Source organism: Podarcis tiliguerta (assembly GCF_965153285.1).
Source record: "Podarcis tiliguerta genome assembly, chromosome: 5".
In the NCBI taxonomy this organism is placed as follows: domain Eukaryota; kingdom Metazoa; phylum Chordata; class Lepidosauria; order Squamata; family Lacertidae; genus Podarcis; species Podarcis tiliguerta.
The window spans coordinates 54,645,365-54,662,193 of NC_139538.1; the positions used below are offsets into that span (position 1 = coordinate 54,645,365).

General features: G+C 42.6%; 1 protein-coding gene and 1 long non-coding RNA gene across 2 annotated transcripts in view; both read right to left on the reverse strand.

Annotated features, from left to right (window-relative positions):
• Positions 1-1,194, reverse strand: part of LOC310677868 (uncharacterized protein) — a gene marked incomplete at its 3' end in the record, with an annotated part of 62,670 nt that extends 61,476 nt beyond the window's left edge. The window contains exons 1-2 of the mRNA XM_083441049.1: positions 1,120-1,194; positions 74-127 (exon numbers count right to left, since the gene is read on the reverse strand). Coding sequence (XP_083297175.1) covers positions 74-127; positions 1,120-1,146 — 81 coding nt within the window. The 5' untranslated portion in view covers positions 1,147-1,194. The remainder of the gene's footprint in view (positions 1-73; positions 128-1,119) is intronic.
• Positions 1,195-4,356: 3,162 nt separating this feature from the next.
• On the reverse strand, positions 4,357-9,081 carry LOC310677219. Its single transcript, XR_014511000.1, has 2 exons — positions 8,624-9,081; positions 4,357-4,465 (listed from the first exon to the last, which is right to left on the reverse strand). It is a non-coding gene; the product is annotated as an uncharacterized lncRNA (long non-coding RNA).
• Between the last annotated feature and the right edge of the window lie 7,748 nt (positions 9,082-16,829).

Consider the following 16,829-nt stretch of genomic DNA (forward strand, 5'->3'; position numbering starts at 1 on the left):
CCAAAATCTGCACTTTTCCAACCATCTAAACTCTTGTGAACACAATGCTGGATAGTAGGTGTAGAACACTCACCTTTTTTGTATCTATCCTTTCTCCACTGGAAAAGGAAAATCTGAGCCTCTGCATCTGGAAAAACATATGGTGACATTTTCCCATCAATGTAGCAAAGCATAGGCTCTTCTTAAAACCCTTCCCTTCAGAATCCTAAGATCCCACAGTGCTCTGTGTCTAGAACAGCTGAAGAGACAAGTTACCTCAGCATCATATGCTGCCTGGGGCCTAATAGGTTACATCTGAAACACGGCTACGTGAAACCTGGATGGGCCTAACCTCAAGAAGATTCTGGGCCTCTTCTCTTTTTTTCTGTTATTGTTCAAATGGAAGTTTCTAGTCCTTTTACTTGCTGATTAATAAGAGGAAGTGTGCAGGCAGTATTCTACTCAGTTGTTCAATAAGAAGCAAACTTGCTAATGTTTAGCCTGCCAGTTCTCTCCACTCTTGAATTCAGTTTAACTGGAAGGCGCTTGTATTAAACCTGTGTTTATATGTGTAGCTACGCCTTAGGCACATGCTCAAACCTCAAGCAGACAACAACACACACACACACACCACTCTTTGTTATTGTCCAGTAATGACATCACCTCTCCTAACGTGTTACACCTGCACACCTCAACAGTTACAGATTCCTGGCAAACTTCCGATACTTCTGAGGAGAAAGTGTTGGGCTCCCAGAAGCACTGTAGATTTTCAAGAGCTGCGGGCTTTCCCCCTCTTGAACTGTGTTGTTTTCCTTTCTTGCTAAGGAAAGATGCATCTGGGGAGGTACAGGCCTCCAACCAGCACTTGGAGGCAACATATCTGCCTCATGCTTTGGTCTTCTTTTTGCACACTCTCTCTGGTGGGCAGCAGAATGCACGGCACTAAGAGTTGTCAAGCAGCAAAACTAATGCTGCTTTTTGGTTTCGACTCACAAGATAACAGAGAAATGGCCGAAGTAGAGGAATTGGTATGGCTGTTGTTTTTTAAATTCATGGAAAGAAACCAATCTGTAATGAAAAGAAAGCTGCGGTATTCAGTAAGTGTTAGATGAGCTCTTGTGTACTTCATTGCCATTTTACCTCTTGTGTGGCCTCTGCAGTTCTCATTTTTGACTTTATAGAGAAAATGCTCTGCGCAAGCAAATTCCGCCCTTTGCGGCTGGTTCTGTCGCCATTTGAGCACAACACGCAGAATAGGTTAAATCAAAGTTCTATACAATAGCAAGGCAATCAATAACAGTGTTTGAAAGCTTAAACTCTAAATTTTATTCAGCAGTACAGCCCTGGTATTATCCAGTTTGTGAGATGAGAGAATGCCGTATAAATAACAGTATATAGCCCTGAAAAGTCCACAGTAAACACATAATAGAATTTGCTTTCAGTGTTCTGCCACCATTCATAAATCACTCCGGCCAAACTCCCGCCGTTTATGGCAGGACTCATATCCCTAAAGTGAATTACGGTCTCATCTCCAGTATGCAACCAGCTATTGTCCCAAATATATCAGAGGTGAAAAGCAACATTGGAGGGATGCTGTGTATGCACATGTTTTCAGAAGATGTTCAGCGGATCACTAGGATAGAGACTTGAAGGGATATTGCTGTGTGTTCGCAAGAGTCTCAATCTAATGAAGAGACAGTGAAATAATGTCTTAAATCTACAAGAGTTAGGACGAGCAACAAGCGAGTTCTGCTTGTTTCACAGTTTTCAACGTTCATTTTATCCTGGAGCATGGCTCAGGAAAACAGAAGAAAAATACTTTGATTTCTGGTTAAACTAGAGAATATTCTTTTTTCAATTCACATATCTACATCTATTGGGCAAGAACACAGCTTAAGAATGGTTTTGGGGTTTTAAAATACTTTTACCTTGTCTGGTCAAATTTACTTCATTTACTAAGGCCATGGCTACCAGTAAGCCGGGCACTGTATTATCGAATCTGGTGTTTTTGGAAACAATCCAGGTTTCTTAGACAGCGTTTGGACATATACAACTCCCTTGTGAGAGTTCTGTCTGCACCTATTCTACATATTCTGCCTTTAACCAATTTCCACACCTCTTCCCCTCTCCCGATTATAATTTGAGAACTCTTAACAGTTGTAAATGTGGTTCTCTTGTACTAGGTGTGAAGTACTGGCTTTACTGTACAGTGGTATCTCGGGTTACATACGCTTCAGGTTACATATGCTTCAGGTTACGGACCTCCGGAATGAATTAAGTACTTAACCCGAGTTACCACTGTATATTCAAGTCAAAGGTTTCACTACTATTTTTATGTCATACACAGAGAGCTGGTGCAACCCTGTAGCTAACTGTGATTTCCCCCCTTCTCCGTTGATGTCCATCCTAGTGCACAGCACATAAAGGTGTTCAAACTATATGAGAAAGGGAATAGTTGGCTCTGTAATGAAAAGGAAGGCGGTTTTATGTGGTGGGATTGTGTAACAGCAGTAACATTTTGGAAGTTGGCAATGACTTTGCATAAATATTCCAAATAAATGTGCCACGTGAGATTGTCTCTTCCACCCATTAAAGATGCCGGAATTCTGTCCTCTTTTACATCTGTCCACCTTAGCCAGCACAGCCATTTATTGAATTAGGTGATAATAGGGCTGCCATACATCTGGGTTTTCCCAGACATTACTGGGATTTCAAAGGTGGGATTGACGTCCGGGGGGGGGGGGGTCCCGAAAGGCAGCGCTTTGTCCTGCATCTTAGGCAAGCCAATAGAAAAAAATGTGTTTTTTCATTTTCAACAATTTCATTAGTTTCCTAAAAAAAAAAGTTCAACAACTTTTGTAGTGTCCTGGTTTTTACGTATTGAAATATGGCAACCCTAAAATGTATGCACACTTTCCTGGGGAAAGGCCCTACTGAATTCACCCTCAATCTGGGGTGCACCAAACCTTGCACCACCCCAGGACATCAGCCACTTTCCATTGTTGGGAAGAAAACGTAATAAGCGTGTCATGGCTTGTATTCAAACCACGTTTACTGCAGCCAAGGCACAGTATGATAACAAGTGGGGCCAGAAAGAAAGGTGCAGGCTGTGGGTTCTTTGGAGAATGGGTAGCCTTGCTGCCAGTCAGTTTAGGCCAGCTGCCGTTTCTGAACAATTGCTCTTTCCAAATGAATAGCATCCTTTGAGTTTGTAAAATCCTCCACAGCTTATCTTTTCCTCCAGGGCATTCTTCTCTAAGAAAAGAAAGAACAAATGTCAGAACAGAGTTTTAATAGGAAGAACTCAGACAGGTAACTTGAAAAATAACCCACTGTGGTGTATTTAGTATTATATGAGTTTTCCAGCTACAGTTGTCCAAACCATCCTGTTTACTCCAATTTAACCCATCTCTGAGCCTTTCTGAAATAGGCTTTATCTTTACCGCCAACACTTTTGTAGGAGTAATGCGAGAGCCTGGCTTCTGACCCCTCTCATGTCATCTCTTCCTTGGTCAAGATTTAGACTGCCAACTCTCTGGAGCTGTTGACTTATGTTACTCGCTAAATCACCATGTTCAGTGATGGTATTACACAAATAAAAACAGTTAATACTATCCCATCCCCAACACAGCAGATGAGGCAGGAAAGGACAGCTTCTTGAATAATCTCTTCAGGTCGGTTGTCATCCTGCTGTTCTTATTCAGTACTTTCTTTTTTAAAAAAAAGTTTGGATGTGTGCTTCAGTACAGGTTTCACACAGTGAAATACCTTACAGCCTCATACAGCTGCTTTAAAATGTTTCTTTTTAAGTGTGGTTACAGATCTTTTTGCACTTTCCACCATATATTTAACCTATTTGTGGTCTCTGATGAGTTCTGATCACTGAGAACTTTGTTGGCCCGAGAGATTTTACTACCTGAAGCAGAGGCCCAATGGGACCTATCCCTTTGTCTCACTGAGATCACAGCTGATTATGCTTTGATAGATTTTTAGAGCTAGAAGGGACTCTGAGAGAATCTCCATGGCAGATGGCCACCCATCTCGTCTTAAAAACATCCAATGAAGGAGAGTCCACCACCTTCCGAGGGAATCTGTTCCACTGTCAAACAACTCTTACCGTCAAAAAGGTCCACTGTCACCTGGTTTTTGCTGCTTCTCTATCTTAAGCCACTCAAAGAGTGTTGCTGTTCTCTCAATTTCAACTCTGGCGCACCTCACTCACAAGCCCTCCTCTAGGAAACACAGATCTCAGCTTCTGACACCAGTGTTGAACACCACCCACAATATCTGAGCAGTACAAGATTCCAGGGGGGTTCCAGGCGTGCTTACCCAGAGTCTGTGTTTCCTTTTGGGAATCAGGCACAGCAGAGACTGTGGTGTCTTTATGACAGATGGTTTACTTGCACATATATACAACCTGTGCCCACGACGGAGGGATTCACAGCAACAACACTCCAAGAAGGCCTTGCTTTTCCCACACCTGCAGCTTTGAGTTCAAGAAAACACAGGGATCAGCCATTGTGCTCTGACCCTCTCTCCAGCTTGCTGGCTGCTGTATTATTCCTGCCTTCATCTGTCCCACCCCCAGAGGGCCACCATTTTCTTCACACTGCTGTATGACAGGGTTGACTCTAGACAAGAAAGATCTGTATAACTACTGGCTTTTGGAGAGCAGCCATTGCTTCTTCACCCTAGTAAGCCTTGCTGCAACCTGAAATATTTTTGGCACAAGACACAGCTGAACCTAATGTTAGTCTGCATAACATTTCCACCAACTGCTTCCATTTTAAGGCTACTACAAACTGTGAGCTTGAGCTCTCCCTCATACCAAGCAACGTTTTTTCCCTCTCTCCTGTCAACAATAGCATTGACGCAGAGAATATAAAATCCTAATAACCCCTTTTTTACTTCCCACTGACCTGTATCAAATTGTTCAGGGCCTTTCAAATCACCCCAGAAATCTATTTTTGCTTGCCAGCAGCTTGTCTCAGAAAAACTCCCCCACAGTTTTGCTCAGAAGATGGAACCCACTGTGCAGATGGAGCTGCAATATATTTTCCCCCCTTCTTTCTTGGAAGATTTTTATTTTGCATTAGTGTTACATTTGCAGATAATCTGTGTTGTTCATTATAGAACAGGATTGTTGTTTTTCCAAGATTGCATTTAGCATTTCTGCCAACCTAAGGAACATATGTAAAAAAACAACAACCAAGTACAGTGGTACCTTGGTTTACAAACTAAATCCATTCTGGAAGCCTGTTCTTAAACTAAAGCCGTTCTCAAACTGAGGCGCACTTTCCCTAATGAGGCCTCCCACCACCAGTGCTCTTCCACCATTCAGCTTCCATTCTTTGTTGTTGTTTAGTCGTGTCCGACTTTTCGTGACCCCATGGACCAGAGCACACCAGGCCCTCCTGTCTCCCACTGCCTCCCGCAGTTTGGTCAGACTCATGCTGGTAGCTTTGAGAACACTGTCCAACCATCTGGTCCTCTGTCGTCCCCTTCTCCTTGTGCCCTCCATCTTTCCCAACATCAGGGTCTTTTCCAGGGAGTCTTCTCTTCTCATGAGGTGGCCAAAGTATTGGAGCCTCAGCTTCAGGAGCTGTCCTTCCAGTGAGCACTCAGGGCTGTCTAGGTTTGTCATCGCTTTTCACCCAAGAAGCAGGCGTCTTTTAATTTTGTGGCTGCCGTCACCATCTGCAGTGATCATGGAGCCCAAGAAAGTGAAATATTGAGGTAATGTTCACTAGCCGGAACACTACTTCTGGTTTTGCGGAGTTCGTATACTGAATAGTTCGTAAACACAGCTGTTCTTAAACCGAGGGACCATTGTACTATTCCATTGCTTGTACGGTTATTGTTGGTCAATTAATGTAAACATTTGAGAGACTAAAAATGACTATAAATAAAGAGCTGATAAGCACATCAATATTGAAACACTGAAAATGAAACATTATTTTCTGTTATTATTTTCCCAATTTGGGAGGGGAAAAAAGTAGACAGTAAAAATAGCTATTGATTAATTGCAGGCCGTAGTGTTGAAAAATTATTTTTGAATGCATTTTGGAAAGATCTAGCAAAAGAAAATAACAGTACGAGAGAAGTTTGTTTTCCTACTGATGGCCTATGACCATCCTCTCTACCTTGGATTTCAATTTATATGCTCATCTAGTGCAGTTAAAATGTGGAATTGCTTTTTCTACCCCTGCCTCCATGCAAATCCCTTAGCTTATATGCAAGCAAAGGAAAATGTTTAAATATTCTCAGATATATTTTTGGGAACAGATGTTTGAATTGCCTTCATGCAGAAATAATTGCAAGATTGTGGCTGGGGAATAGAGCAATATGGACTACTAAAGGACATCCATGTTGTCAGGATGTGCTTTCAATGTTAATTGTCTGTTTTAGAATTTGGTGATTTGCAAATAAGAAGCAATCGTAGGCTCTTAATATTCTGCAATAACAGTTTCAAACACTGCCTTGGGCACACAGTCTTTCTAGAAATAACTTGGGGTAGTGTCTTATATGAGGGGGGAAATACTACTTACTATGGGTCAGGGCGCTGAGTTTAGGGCAACCTAATGTGGAGGGCAGGCCACTACAGATGGAATATGAGCTTAAATATCTCTCAGAGGCGCTGCTGCCTGTCCATTGCTGGAGCATGCCAGGGCACTGACTGGAGGGAGGTGGATGGCCGTCAAAGCAGTGGTGGCAGCAGAGAAAGTTCATTTGGTGGCTGCCACAAGCAGAGCTAGGCCTGACCTGGTTTGGAGAGAGTGTTTGTGACGGAAAAGTTTGTTTTTGCTGAGCAGGTTGGTTCACCTAGTGTTTTCTTTTTCTTTTTCCCTGCCAGCAAACAGTTAACAAACAGCCTATGATTGGCCAGGGTTCCAGAAGGGGGAGTTGAAAAGGAGAGTATTTTAAGAGACAGTTGAGTAGGTTGGGCTTGAGATTGAGAGATAGGGCGAGAAAGGAGAGAGAGTTGGTTCTGGGTAGAAACATCCGCTCTGGGGAATATATCAAAAGCTAGAGAAATAAGTCTCTGAGCTTAGTGTGAAGGACAGTGTGGGGTGCCCTGTATGAGTAATTAGGCCAGGAATTAACTGGGAGGCTGAGGCTGAGCCAGGAGGAGTAGAAGCTGGAAAGATACAGTCTACTTAGGTCTCATTCCAATCAGGAGGCAAGAGATTCTTCTACAAAAAGAGAAGACTCCCAAAGCAGTTAAGAGGAGTGTGGAGATCCCTTGGGTCTGTTACTTGGAGTACCTCAGGAGTAGGGTCGTCTAAGGGGTGTGGAACTAACAGGAAGTACCACCTTGTTTAAGAACCAAAGTATTAAGCAGCAACAGCTGTGCAACAACGGAGAAAGCACTGAAGTGAAATAACATTATAATCTGAAGTATCCTATGTTTTACCCACTTGTGTCATAAACTTCCTTTGTTAAATAAAATATTTATTGTTTATTTGATCAAATCCTGCCTGAGACTTCAAATTACAGTGGTACCTCGCTTTAAGAACAGTTTATGAACGATTTGGTTTACGAACTCTGCAATACCGCAAGTAGTGTCCTGTTTTGCAAACTTTACCTTGGTCTAAGAATGTAATCTGAACAGTGGAAGGGCACCGGCGGTGGGAGGCCTCATTAGGGAAACTGTGCCTCAGTTTAAGAACGGTTTCAGTTTAAGAATGGACTTCCGGAATGGATTAAGTTCATAAACTGAGGTACCACTGTATTACGTTTTCCCTCACACAAGTCCCCCACAAGATAATCTGAGGTAGTTTGTGGAAATTCATGGAATTGGTGTTCTGTGAGGTGGGTGCACTATATTGAAGTGAGAGTGGGCCCAACGCTGCCAGGGGGGAAAGTGACTTTGCACTGTTGCATGTTCACAGAGGAGACCATCATTACCGCCATGTCAAGGGCTCCAAAAGTTTGGCCCTGGACAGAGCCTGGTTGTGGAATTTACAGTTTGTGCATCACAATGGCTAAAGAGCACAAAGCAAGTAGTACAAATTTAGCATGCATCATGTTTGTAAGCCCATCTTAGAATTTGAAGGTGCTGAATACCTATTTAAAATATGGGGACTTAGCTATTTTACGCTCTTCTGGATCAACTTTGACCAGCTGGAAAGCTCAGCCAGCAAGAGGGAAGACATTTCACATTTTAAAAAACAAGCCAGGACCTGAAATGTGTCCCATGGCAGATCAAAAAGGCATGTAGCTCATGTAGAGAAATAAATATTGCTTAAGGACAGAGAATTTTCAGTACTAGAATCCTATACATTTTTGATGGGTTCAAAGGAGGCTCATTTAAGAGCCAGTGAGCCTATTGCAGCTTGGTGGAAAATATTCTCTCTAGGGAAGGTCCTGGCAGCCTGGGCAATTGGGCCAGACTATGGGAATTTTTCCAGACAGGCCAGACACATATTTGTCCAAGGGAGCAAGCACCCTTTCTTCATAGTAATGTCCTTTTTACAGAATTAATGTCTCCATGTAGAGCTGAAGTGAAAGCCTTGTATAAAGGTTTGTTAGTTTCTTTCCCTCTTCTTTTCCCCAACACCACAAAAACCAATCTAGCACTACACAAAAGAGAAAAGATGGCAAAACTAACAGCTGCCTTCTTATGGAAGCCACTTGAAATTACCTCAGGGCAGCAGCTTCACACATCAGGCTGTCCCATGAACACAGTGCAAGAAGAAGAAAGGCGAGGCAATTTTATATGCAATTCTGGCAGCAACCATATCAACAAGTGGCAGCCCAGAGAAGTGACTAAGAAAAATGGAAATGGCAGGGAAACATTTCAAGCTGCTAATTTTCTGGCCAAAGGATGAAAAGAACTGGAGATGGAATCACAAGTTACACCCCTCAACTGCATAGCTGATCTCACCTACATTTGTAAGCACTGAGCAATTGTCGTCCCAGTGAAGGAAATTCTGAGGCTGCTTGCATACAGTGGGAGTAAAATTTTTAATGCAAATCACAAACTTGTGTGGGTGTGATCTGGGCTGGAGGTGGAAACAAAGTGTTAAAGCCCCTACCCCTCTATCAGGAACCTGATCTCAATCTTGAGAATGGGGTGGGAATCATGATTGCAGTTTCCTCTTTTTTGTCATTCGTGGAATTGAGCTTTTTCAAAAGCATGTAAGTAGAATCCCTGTGGGTTAAACCACAGAGCCTAGGATTGCCGATCAGAAGGTCAGCTGTTCGAATCCCTGTGACGGGGTGAGCTCCCGTTGCTTGGTCCCTACTCCTGCCAACCTAGCAGTTCGAAAGCACATCAAAGTGCAAGTAGATAAATAGGTACCGCTCCGGCGGGAAGGTAAACGGCGTCTCTGGTTCGCCAGAAGCGGCTTAGTCATGCTGGGCACATGACCCGGAAGCTGTATGCCGGCTCCCTCGGACAATAAAGCAAGATGAGCGCCGCAACCCCAGAGTCGGCCACGACTGGACCTAATGGTCAGGGGTCCCTTTACCTTTACCTTAGAATCCCTTCACAGGACATAGACTTTCCCTCCCTCTCACACTTACACACATGAAAACAAGCTGTGGGACACAAGAAAGATTCCCCAACAAAACAAGTGGTCATAAAGCACAACTTGCATGTGCAAAAAAAAAAAAGTCCTTTCAGAAAATTGTATTTGTATTGTGTGAGGTGCAAAATGTCTCTGATTCCACATTACTCATGGCTATAAATTGTAAAGAGGATATTCTTGTAAAAGTCAATTCTGCAGACAGTCTGCCTAATAACCTTTTTCAGTTAATCTACATACAGTCATACAAAATTATGCTTTTAATGTATTTTTTGTGTTAGCTTTGTCCATTAAAAGGAAAACATCCTCAGCATGGATACTATCTTCATAAATCTGGTGATCTCAGCGATGCAAATATAATCGCTGAAAAATTGACTAGCTTCACTGGAATGCTTAGCTGGGGCAACATTAATCTTGTTTTCATTTCTGTGCTCATGAAGGTTAACTTGAGAGTGCAGGGAGCATAAGCCTTTATTTTACTCCCAGCTTCTACTGCATGCAAATGCAGACACTCTTGCACGAAGAGGGAAAAGTCATTTTAACCTTGTTAGGCCATAGGGGAAGGAGCTGTCCTTTGTCGACATGAGAGTGAGGGGTTGAGAAGTGCATTTATTCATATCGCAGTTCTTCAGATCTATGCATGTTTGCCAGATGTTACTGATCCGGTCAATGTAGGAAGAACATTTTGCTACTGATCTCGGTGAGAAAACATCTGTTTCTGCTGTGCAGATAGGTAGTTATCTATAGTAACACTTTGGTCATGGCACGAAAACCACAACAATGTGAATGCTGCTGCCAGGTCAGCCATGTCCTAGAACTCACTGGGAATAGAGGCCGGACCTCTTTCCAAAACATGTTGATCCTTTCACGATGCTTGGTAACAGCTAGACAGGCAAGGAGTGGGCCAACATCATTCATCATGCTGTTTCTCTGTTTTGTTGTTGATACCTCTTAGGGGTTCTGTTGTGGAAACTTGGTCATAATGAAAGGAGTGGCAGAACTCAAGTACAATTTTTGCTGGGGGGGGGCGCAGGAAGGCCGTATCTATAAGCAAATCAAAAATTACCCTTTAAAGCACAGTCCTCTGTATGTCTGCTCAGGGGGAAAGTGTCTTACTCCTATGCAAATGGGCACAGGATTGCAGCCTACTGCTAGGCAAAGGAACACTCTTTCTTAGGGATGGATCAATCTGTCGGATTTGGCTTCTTCTGTCCCTTTCCAGTCTTGTGTTCTGTTTGCCACATTTCCACATCAGTTTATGAACACTTTTCAAAAAACAAGCCTTCACAAAAATATATTCAACCGTCTCAGGAACATTTCTCCTACTGTATACAATTTTGCATGCGACCTTCCCCAACAATGCATCTTATTTTCACTAATCTGTACCAATTTGTACACATACTTCCCCCAACATATGAATTGTTATGTCCTTTTTTGTTGGAAAACAGCATCGCAAGGTGCAGAACGGTGCAAATTCCGAAGGAAGCTGCATTTGGAATGTGAAGCAGCTGGTGATTACTGATCTAGGCTGCAATTTTACTCGAAAGTGGCCAAAATGCATTAGGTGTATAGTTATGGTTTTGGTTTCCACCACTCTATATGAAAACTGCACATTCTGAAGACGTTTAAATGCAATCATCTGTGGAACAAAATTTATCTTAATTGCCTTAGACTGAATTCATAAGCATGGTACTCATTTGACTAAAATGCAGATCGGGTAGGCATGTGACATATATCCTTTGGCAAAACACAAGCACTACGGAGTTTCAGAAATGTTTGCCTCAAACACTATATTTTCATCAGTGTACAAAAAAGAGCACCCCTATTGGGCAAATTTCTGATATTTCCCAGGCTTGCTTTTGAAATATATATTAATTTATCTTCAGTGTTTTGAGCACAGCAGGAACATCATCTGAGGAAATGCTTAAAAATGGACATTATGCCTAGGGGCCCTACAGAATATTGGGCTCTGATATATGTCTGAGCTCCTAAAAATAAAAAAGATATAAAACTCTCCAGATTTCATTATTTGAATGCATTATACAGATTAGACAGACCTACATATTATTGCAGTTGTAAAATTGATTTAAAGTGACAGAAGCAGAAGAGGGGTGTAGAGATAGGAAATACTGAGTTATGGATAGGGCCCACACTGAGTTAAGATTTCTCTAAACCAGTCTTCCCTCAAACTAGTGCCCTTCCAGAGGTTTTGGATTACTGTACTGCTCGCATCAGCCCTCAGCTGATGGAAATTGCAGTCTAAATTTTTTGGAGGGGCACCAGCTTGGGGCAAGCTGCTGTACACAGCCACAGAAGCTTTAGTCAAATGAATTTGAATATGAGCAAAAGCAATAGTTCTAAAAACAAAGTGTATTCTTTGCTTCAGATGATACACATGTCAAGAGTACGCCTCAGCTCCCGAGAGACATTTCTCCTATACTGAAGAATGGTGGCTATCTCTCAAAATGGTGGTCAGCACCTGCCATTTTTATAGGAACGAATATGTCAACTGATTAGATGTCATTTTTGATTATTAAAATAGGCATAACTAATTAAATCACTGAATCAAATTAAATCAACTAACCCCATGTTCACCTGGCAGGGTCTGGAAAACCTCTGGAACAACTTCACCAGCAGAGATGGAGCACTGTTGAAGCGCCCCTGCTAAGATGGCAGAAAGCTCTGCTGGTGTAGATGTTCTACCAGAAGAGATGGGGAACCAGGTGTCTCAAGTGTGCGTAGATAGGGATGCTCTGGATAAAAGCGTCTTCATTACCCCAACCACTTAGAGGTTTTATTATAATCAAGTGGTATATACATTTTGTTAAAGATAGATAAATGAAACTTACTTAGAGAATCATACTTTACATTACTTAGAGAATTCGTGCCAGCCCTGGAGCTGGTATAATAAATTTACAGTGAAAAATGCAGGTGGTGTGGGCTTCTATCCTAGTCACAGTGAAACAGGAGGGCACAGAGTGTGGTCAATGCTCTGCCACGTAATCTCTCCTCTCCCTGCCCAGGTCAGGTGGTTTACAACATATGCAAAAGCTTTAGTTATAGGGAAACTCTTAAAACCACTGGGTAGGGTAATGAGACCTTTCTTGAGCAACAAGTCTTTACCTCACTTACATGGAAGCAAGCTCTACTGGAACCCATGGAGAAAATTGCCTCAAACTGAGCTGCAGTGAGTCCTTTAAACACCTTAATCCTAACAATATATGCTTTATGAACTCTTAGGGCAGAAAGCTGGCAAAGAATCCGTGTTCTGACAGATCTGATACTCTTTTTTGCTCCTCCTTTAAAGAAGTGATTTCAGTTTCAGCCAAAGGCTGTCACAGAAATGACAAGAGGATAACCAAGCATATAAAGGTAAAGGTAAAGGTACCCCTGCCCGTACGGGCCAGACGTGTCCGACTCTGGGGTTGCGTGCTCATCTCGCTCTAGAGGCCGTGAGCCGGCGCCGTCCGAAGACACTTCCGGGTCACGTGGCCAGCGTGACGAAGCTGCAGCTGGCGAGCCAGCACCAGCGCAGCACACGGAAACGCCATTTTACCTTCCCGCTATAAAGCAGTCCCTATTTATCTACTTGCACTTAAGAGTGCTTTCGAACTGCAAGTAGATAAATAGGGACTGCTTTATAGCTGGAAGGTAAATGGCGTTTCCGTGTGCTGCGCTGATGCATAGCAGCTGGCTTAAATTGGAACCCAGTTTGCTGTCTAACACATGTGGAGGAAGGAAATATCAAATGATGTGATGTTATTCCCATGATGTGCCATGTATTTTTCAGCTAGTCAAGAAACAGCAGGTTCTATGCTGACCTTCTAGCCAATAGAGAAAGAATGAACCAGGAAAGTCTAAGACCTGTCCTATAGAGCAATGCGACATCAGATGGAATCCAGGTTGCATGCAACTTGCTTAGTGAATTTTTAAACTTGTTTAGAGAGTTTTTCTTTTTTTAAAAAAACAAAACCTAAATGAAATACAAACACAAAAGGAGTCTTCTAAGCAGCAGCTTCAGTCTCTACTAGGAGTTTGGAAAGTGTTCTGAGACATACTGAACTTATTTGGAAAAGGATGAACCAGGAAACTATGGTTACCAGTTCTTGAATTAGCCTTCATCTTTAACCAACTTCAAACTGTGGCTTGCTCCAAACCTAGGTACCATAAGTTTCCCGGCTTGGATTCTTAGGAGATTGTGGTCAGTTTAAGATTTCTTAGTTTAAATCACAGCACAGGGGAAAGGGAATGGGCTGCATGCAAGGACAAAAGGCTCAGTCATGCTGAATCCACCCATCTCCCTGACCTAAATCTGATGTTTTCTCCAAAGAACAAAACAGCTTTTTGGGTTCTTCTGTATCCGTATGTGGATCAAATCTCAACTGCTGTAGAGAAGAAAAAAACTGAGACTTTCTTGTGCTTCTGTAAGAGTCACCCTGTAGTAAAACGGATTGTTTCTTGTATTGAACTTTCAGGTATACAGTACATAAATGGTTTCTTGCGTTGAGCTTTCATATATATAACAATCTTGTTTGTGTTTAAATAATTGGTTGTTGTGTTTAGTGTGGAGGCCTATTAGCCCTAAACCTAGATACAGAACAAGACAGGTTTAGCTGCAGAAGACTGGTAGATCTTGGTTCTCATTTAACAAGATATAGAAGCTTAAAAGATGAGCAGAGGTCTCCTACCTAAAGTATTTCTGCTCCATAATAAAAAATGGGCATGTAGCACCACCTTCTGGCTGCTTGTTCAAAAACACAGAGCAAATAATTAAGGACTGAAAAAGAAAACAGCCAAAGGTTGTGGCGTACTTAACCTTTGTTCCGAACAGGACTGCTGATCGTAGTCAACAAGAGAATGTTTGTTTTCTTACACATATCTCAAGCTGTTAAAAAAAATGTTGTAATGGGCAGCTGCTCAGGAGTCTCAAACAGCCTTCCCCAACCTCTTTCTGTCCAGATGTTTTGGACTACTTCCATCACCCCTCTCAATTTGTAATAATTGCTTGACCTGGTGGGAGTTGTAGTCCAAACATCTGGAGGGCACCACATTAGGGAAGTCTGATCTAAGACAAAATATTGCTGGTAAAGAAGAGAAGAGTACACTATTTCCCAATATTATATTCTAATGTGTGTAAAGACCAACATTATTTTGGGGATCATTTTGTACAATAAGGCTTATCATGCCATCTTCCTATCGTTAGCAGCAAAGAATTTCTATGTATGAGAATATATAAAATTAATGTGTATCGTTCTTGAATACTATAAGTTTAGAATAGTTTCTTATTAACAACTCTTCTCAATAAGATCAAGGTAGACTCCTACCAGGGACTTCTTCTGCATCTCACTAGAGAAGAAAACATAACTGTCCTGTTTAGTCTGTATTGCCTTTTCAAGTCATGCTACAGGCAAACCTTCTGGGGGAATCTTACAGCAGAAGATAGTTTCACAAAAAGGACAGGTATGGATCATGCTTCTAAGGCAAAGTATTAAACTACAACCTGCATTAAAAAGAAAATTTTGGTATTGTTCTTCCTTTCTACTAGTAGCTACTGCCTACATCTTGATTTCAGCAACTGCTCATTAAATAGTCCAGGTTGATTTATGTGTTACTAGAGAACATTGTGATACAAAATGCTATCACACCCAACACTGAAACTTCTGATCCTATGACTGCCCTGTTGCACTTTTCTCTCTCACCTACAATTCAACCCACATTTTTAAGATAGTTTTAGGGTCAACCTTCAAACTTGGAGGGGGGGTTTACTTCCAGCAAATGAGTCAACCAGAAAGCTGTTTCAAGAAGCCAGTTCTGTGCACATCCAGCTAAATCTCTAAGAAGAATAACTTTTCTCTCAAGGGGCATTCCCGTGGCAACAGAATGTTAACCTGTTTCTTACATTCTCACCTGTCCTTTACCTTTCCCAATGAGCAGACCAATCCATCCTGCCAAAGGCAGCCATCTTCCTCAACAGCATGTGCTGACAATTCTGTAGTACTAGGAATGTATCAGTACTATTTGGGTTCATCTTATCACTGTAGATCAGGGGTCGGGGCACTGACAATAGAATGGTACTGTTTCTTCTTCAAACTATGAATGCCCCCCACCCTCTTCCAGAGGTCCACCTGGCTGACACATTCCTAGCAGGATGCAAAACCAAAAAAAAAAGGGGGGGGTCCTCACTAATGGGCCAGCAGAACTGCCCGAACCTGTTGCCTCAGCAACACCAAGGGACTGGATCAGCTGTTGGCCGGGAGGTGCAGAGCCACTGCTCAGGTGACAAGTTACCCTCACAACAGGTGCCCAATTGCCCTGCAAGACAGAGGAAGAGAGGACTTCCTGCCGTGAGGCGTTTAAAGTACAGAAGTGGGTGGCCAAGGATTCATGCCTGTAAAACTCTGCACTTCTGGAGCTCAAGCTGCAGGAAGGGTGGTGAGAGTCCTGACCCTGTATGGGAGCAGAGTACACGCTCCCACAAGGGCTTCACAAAGTGGCCACATGTAAACAACCCCGGCATGGACAGCTCCCCTGCAGGAACAGCAGGGACAGAGACAAGTGGTCGGCAGCAGTGCATGAGAAACGCCTGTCTTGCAGCTTAAATCTGGACTGAAATAGAGAGATGGTGACCCAAATTCAACCACTGGCTAGAGGGTTATTCCAAGGGCGAGAATAACTGTTGGAAGGGATTTCATATTGCACAACAGATGTGCTAGCAGTAGCTGGTTGTGTAAACAGTCGTGCAACAATAAATACAGGAGCTACAGTCATCCGTTGCACAACCAGCCACAGGAAACATGGTAGCTTCCTGCCTTCTGTTGCACAAGCCATTCCGTGAGTACACTAGTACACTGCTTAGGGAATTTAACTTACCGTAGTGCGGCACTGAATTCCTCCCGGTATTTTCAAACTATGAGCTAGCTGGAGGTGTAGAAAGCCTCTCTGGGAATCTGACACCTTGTGCAAGAGTACTTGCATACTTCCACATTTCTCTGCCTCTACAGTTGCAGGTGCAAAGCATCACAAGGGCAACACAAGACTCCAGTACTTTCTTATCCAAGAGGAAGCTAACCCTGACAGTGAACATCACACTATTGCACACAGCAGGGGCAGTGCAGTTTCAAAACTACACCTTCTCTATTTTGATCAACAGTAGCTTGTTAGGGACAAGTGTCTGGAATGGCCAAGTTGAGAATGATCACTGTAATTAGCTTGATTGTAAAAGATGAGCATGTATTGTTCTTCACTGCAGGAAATGACTAGCCAAGAAAAAGGTTAATGGAGAAGTCTCCGTGCACATACACTATAAAAGCAATGCTTTTA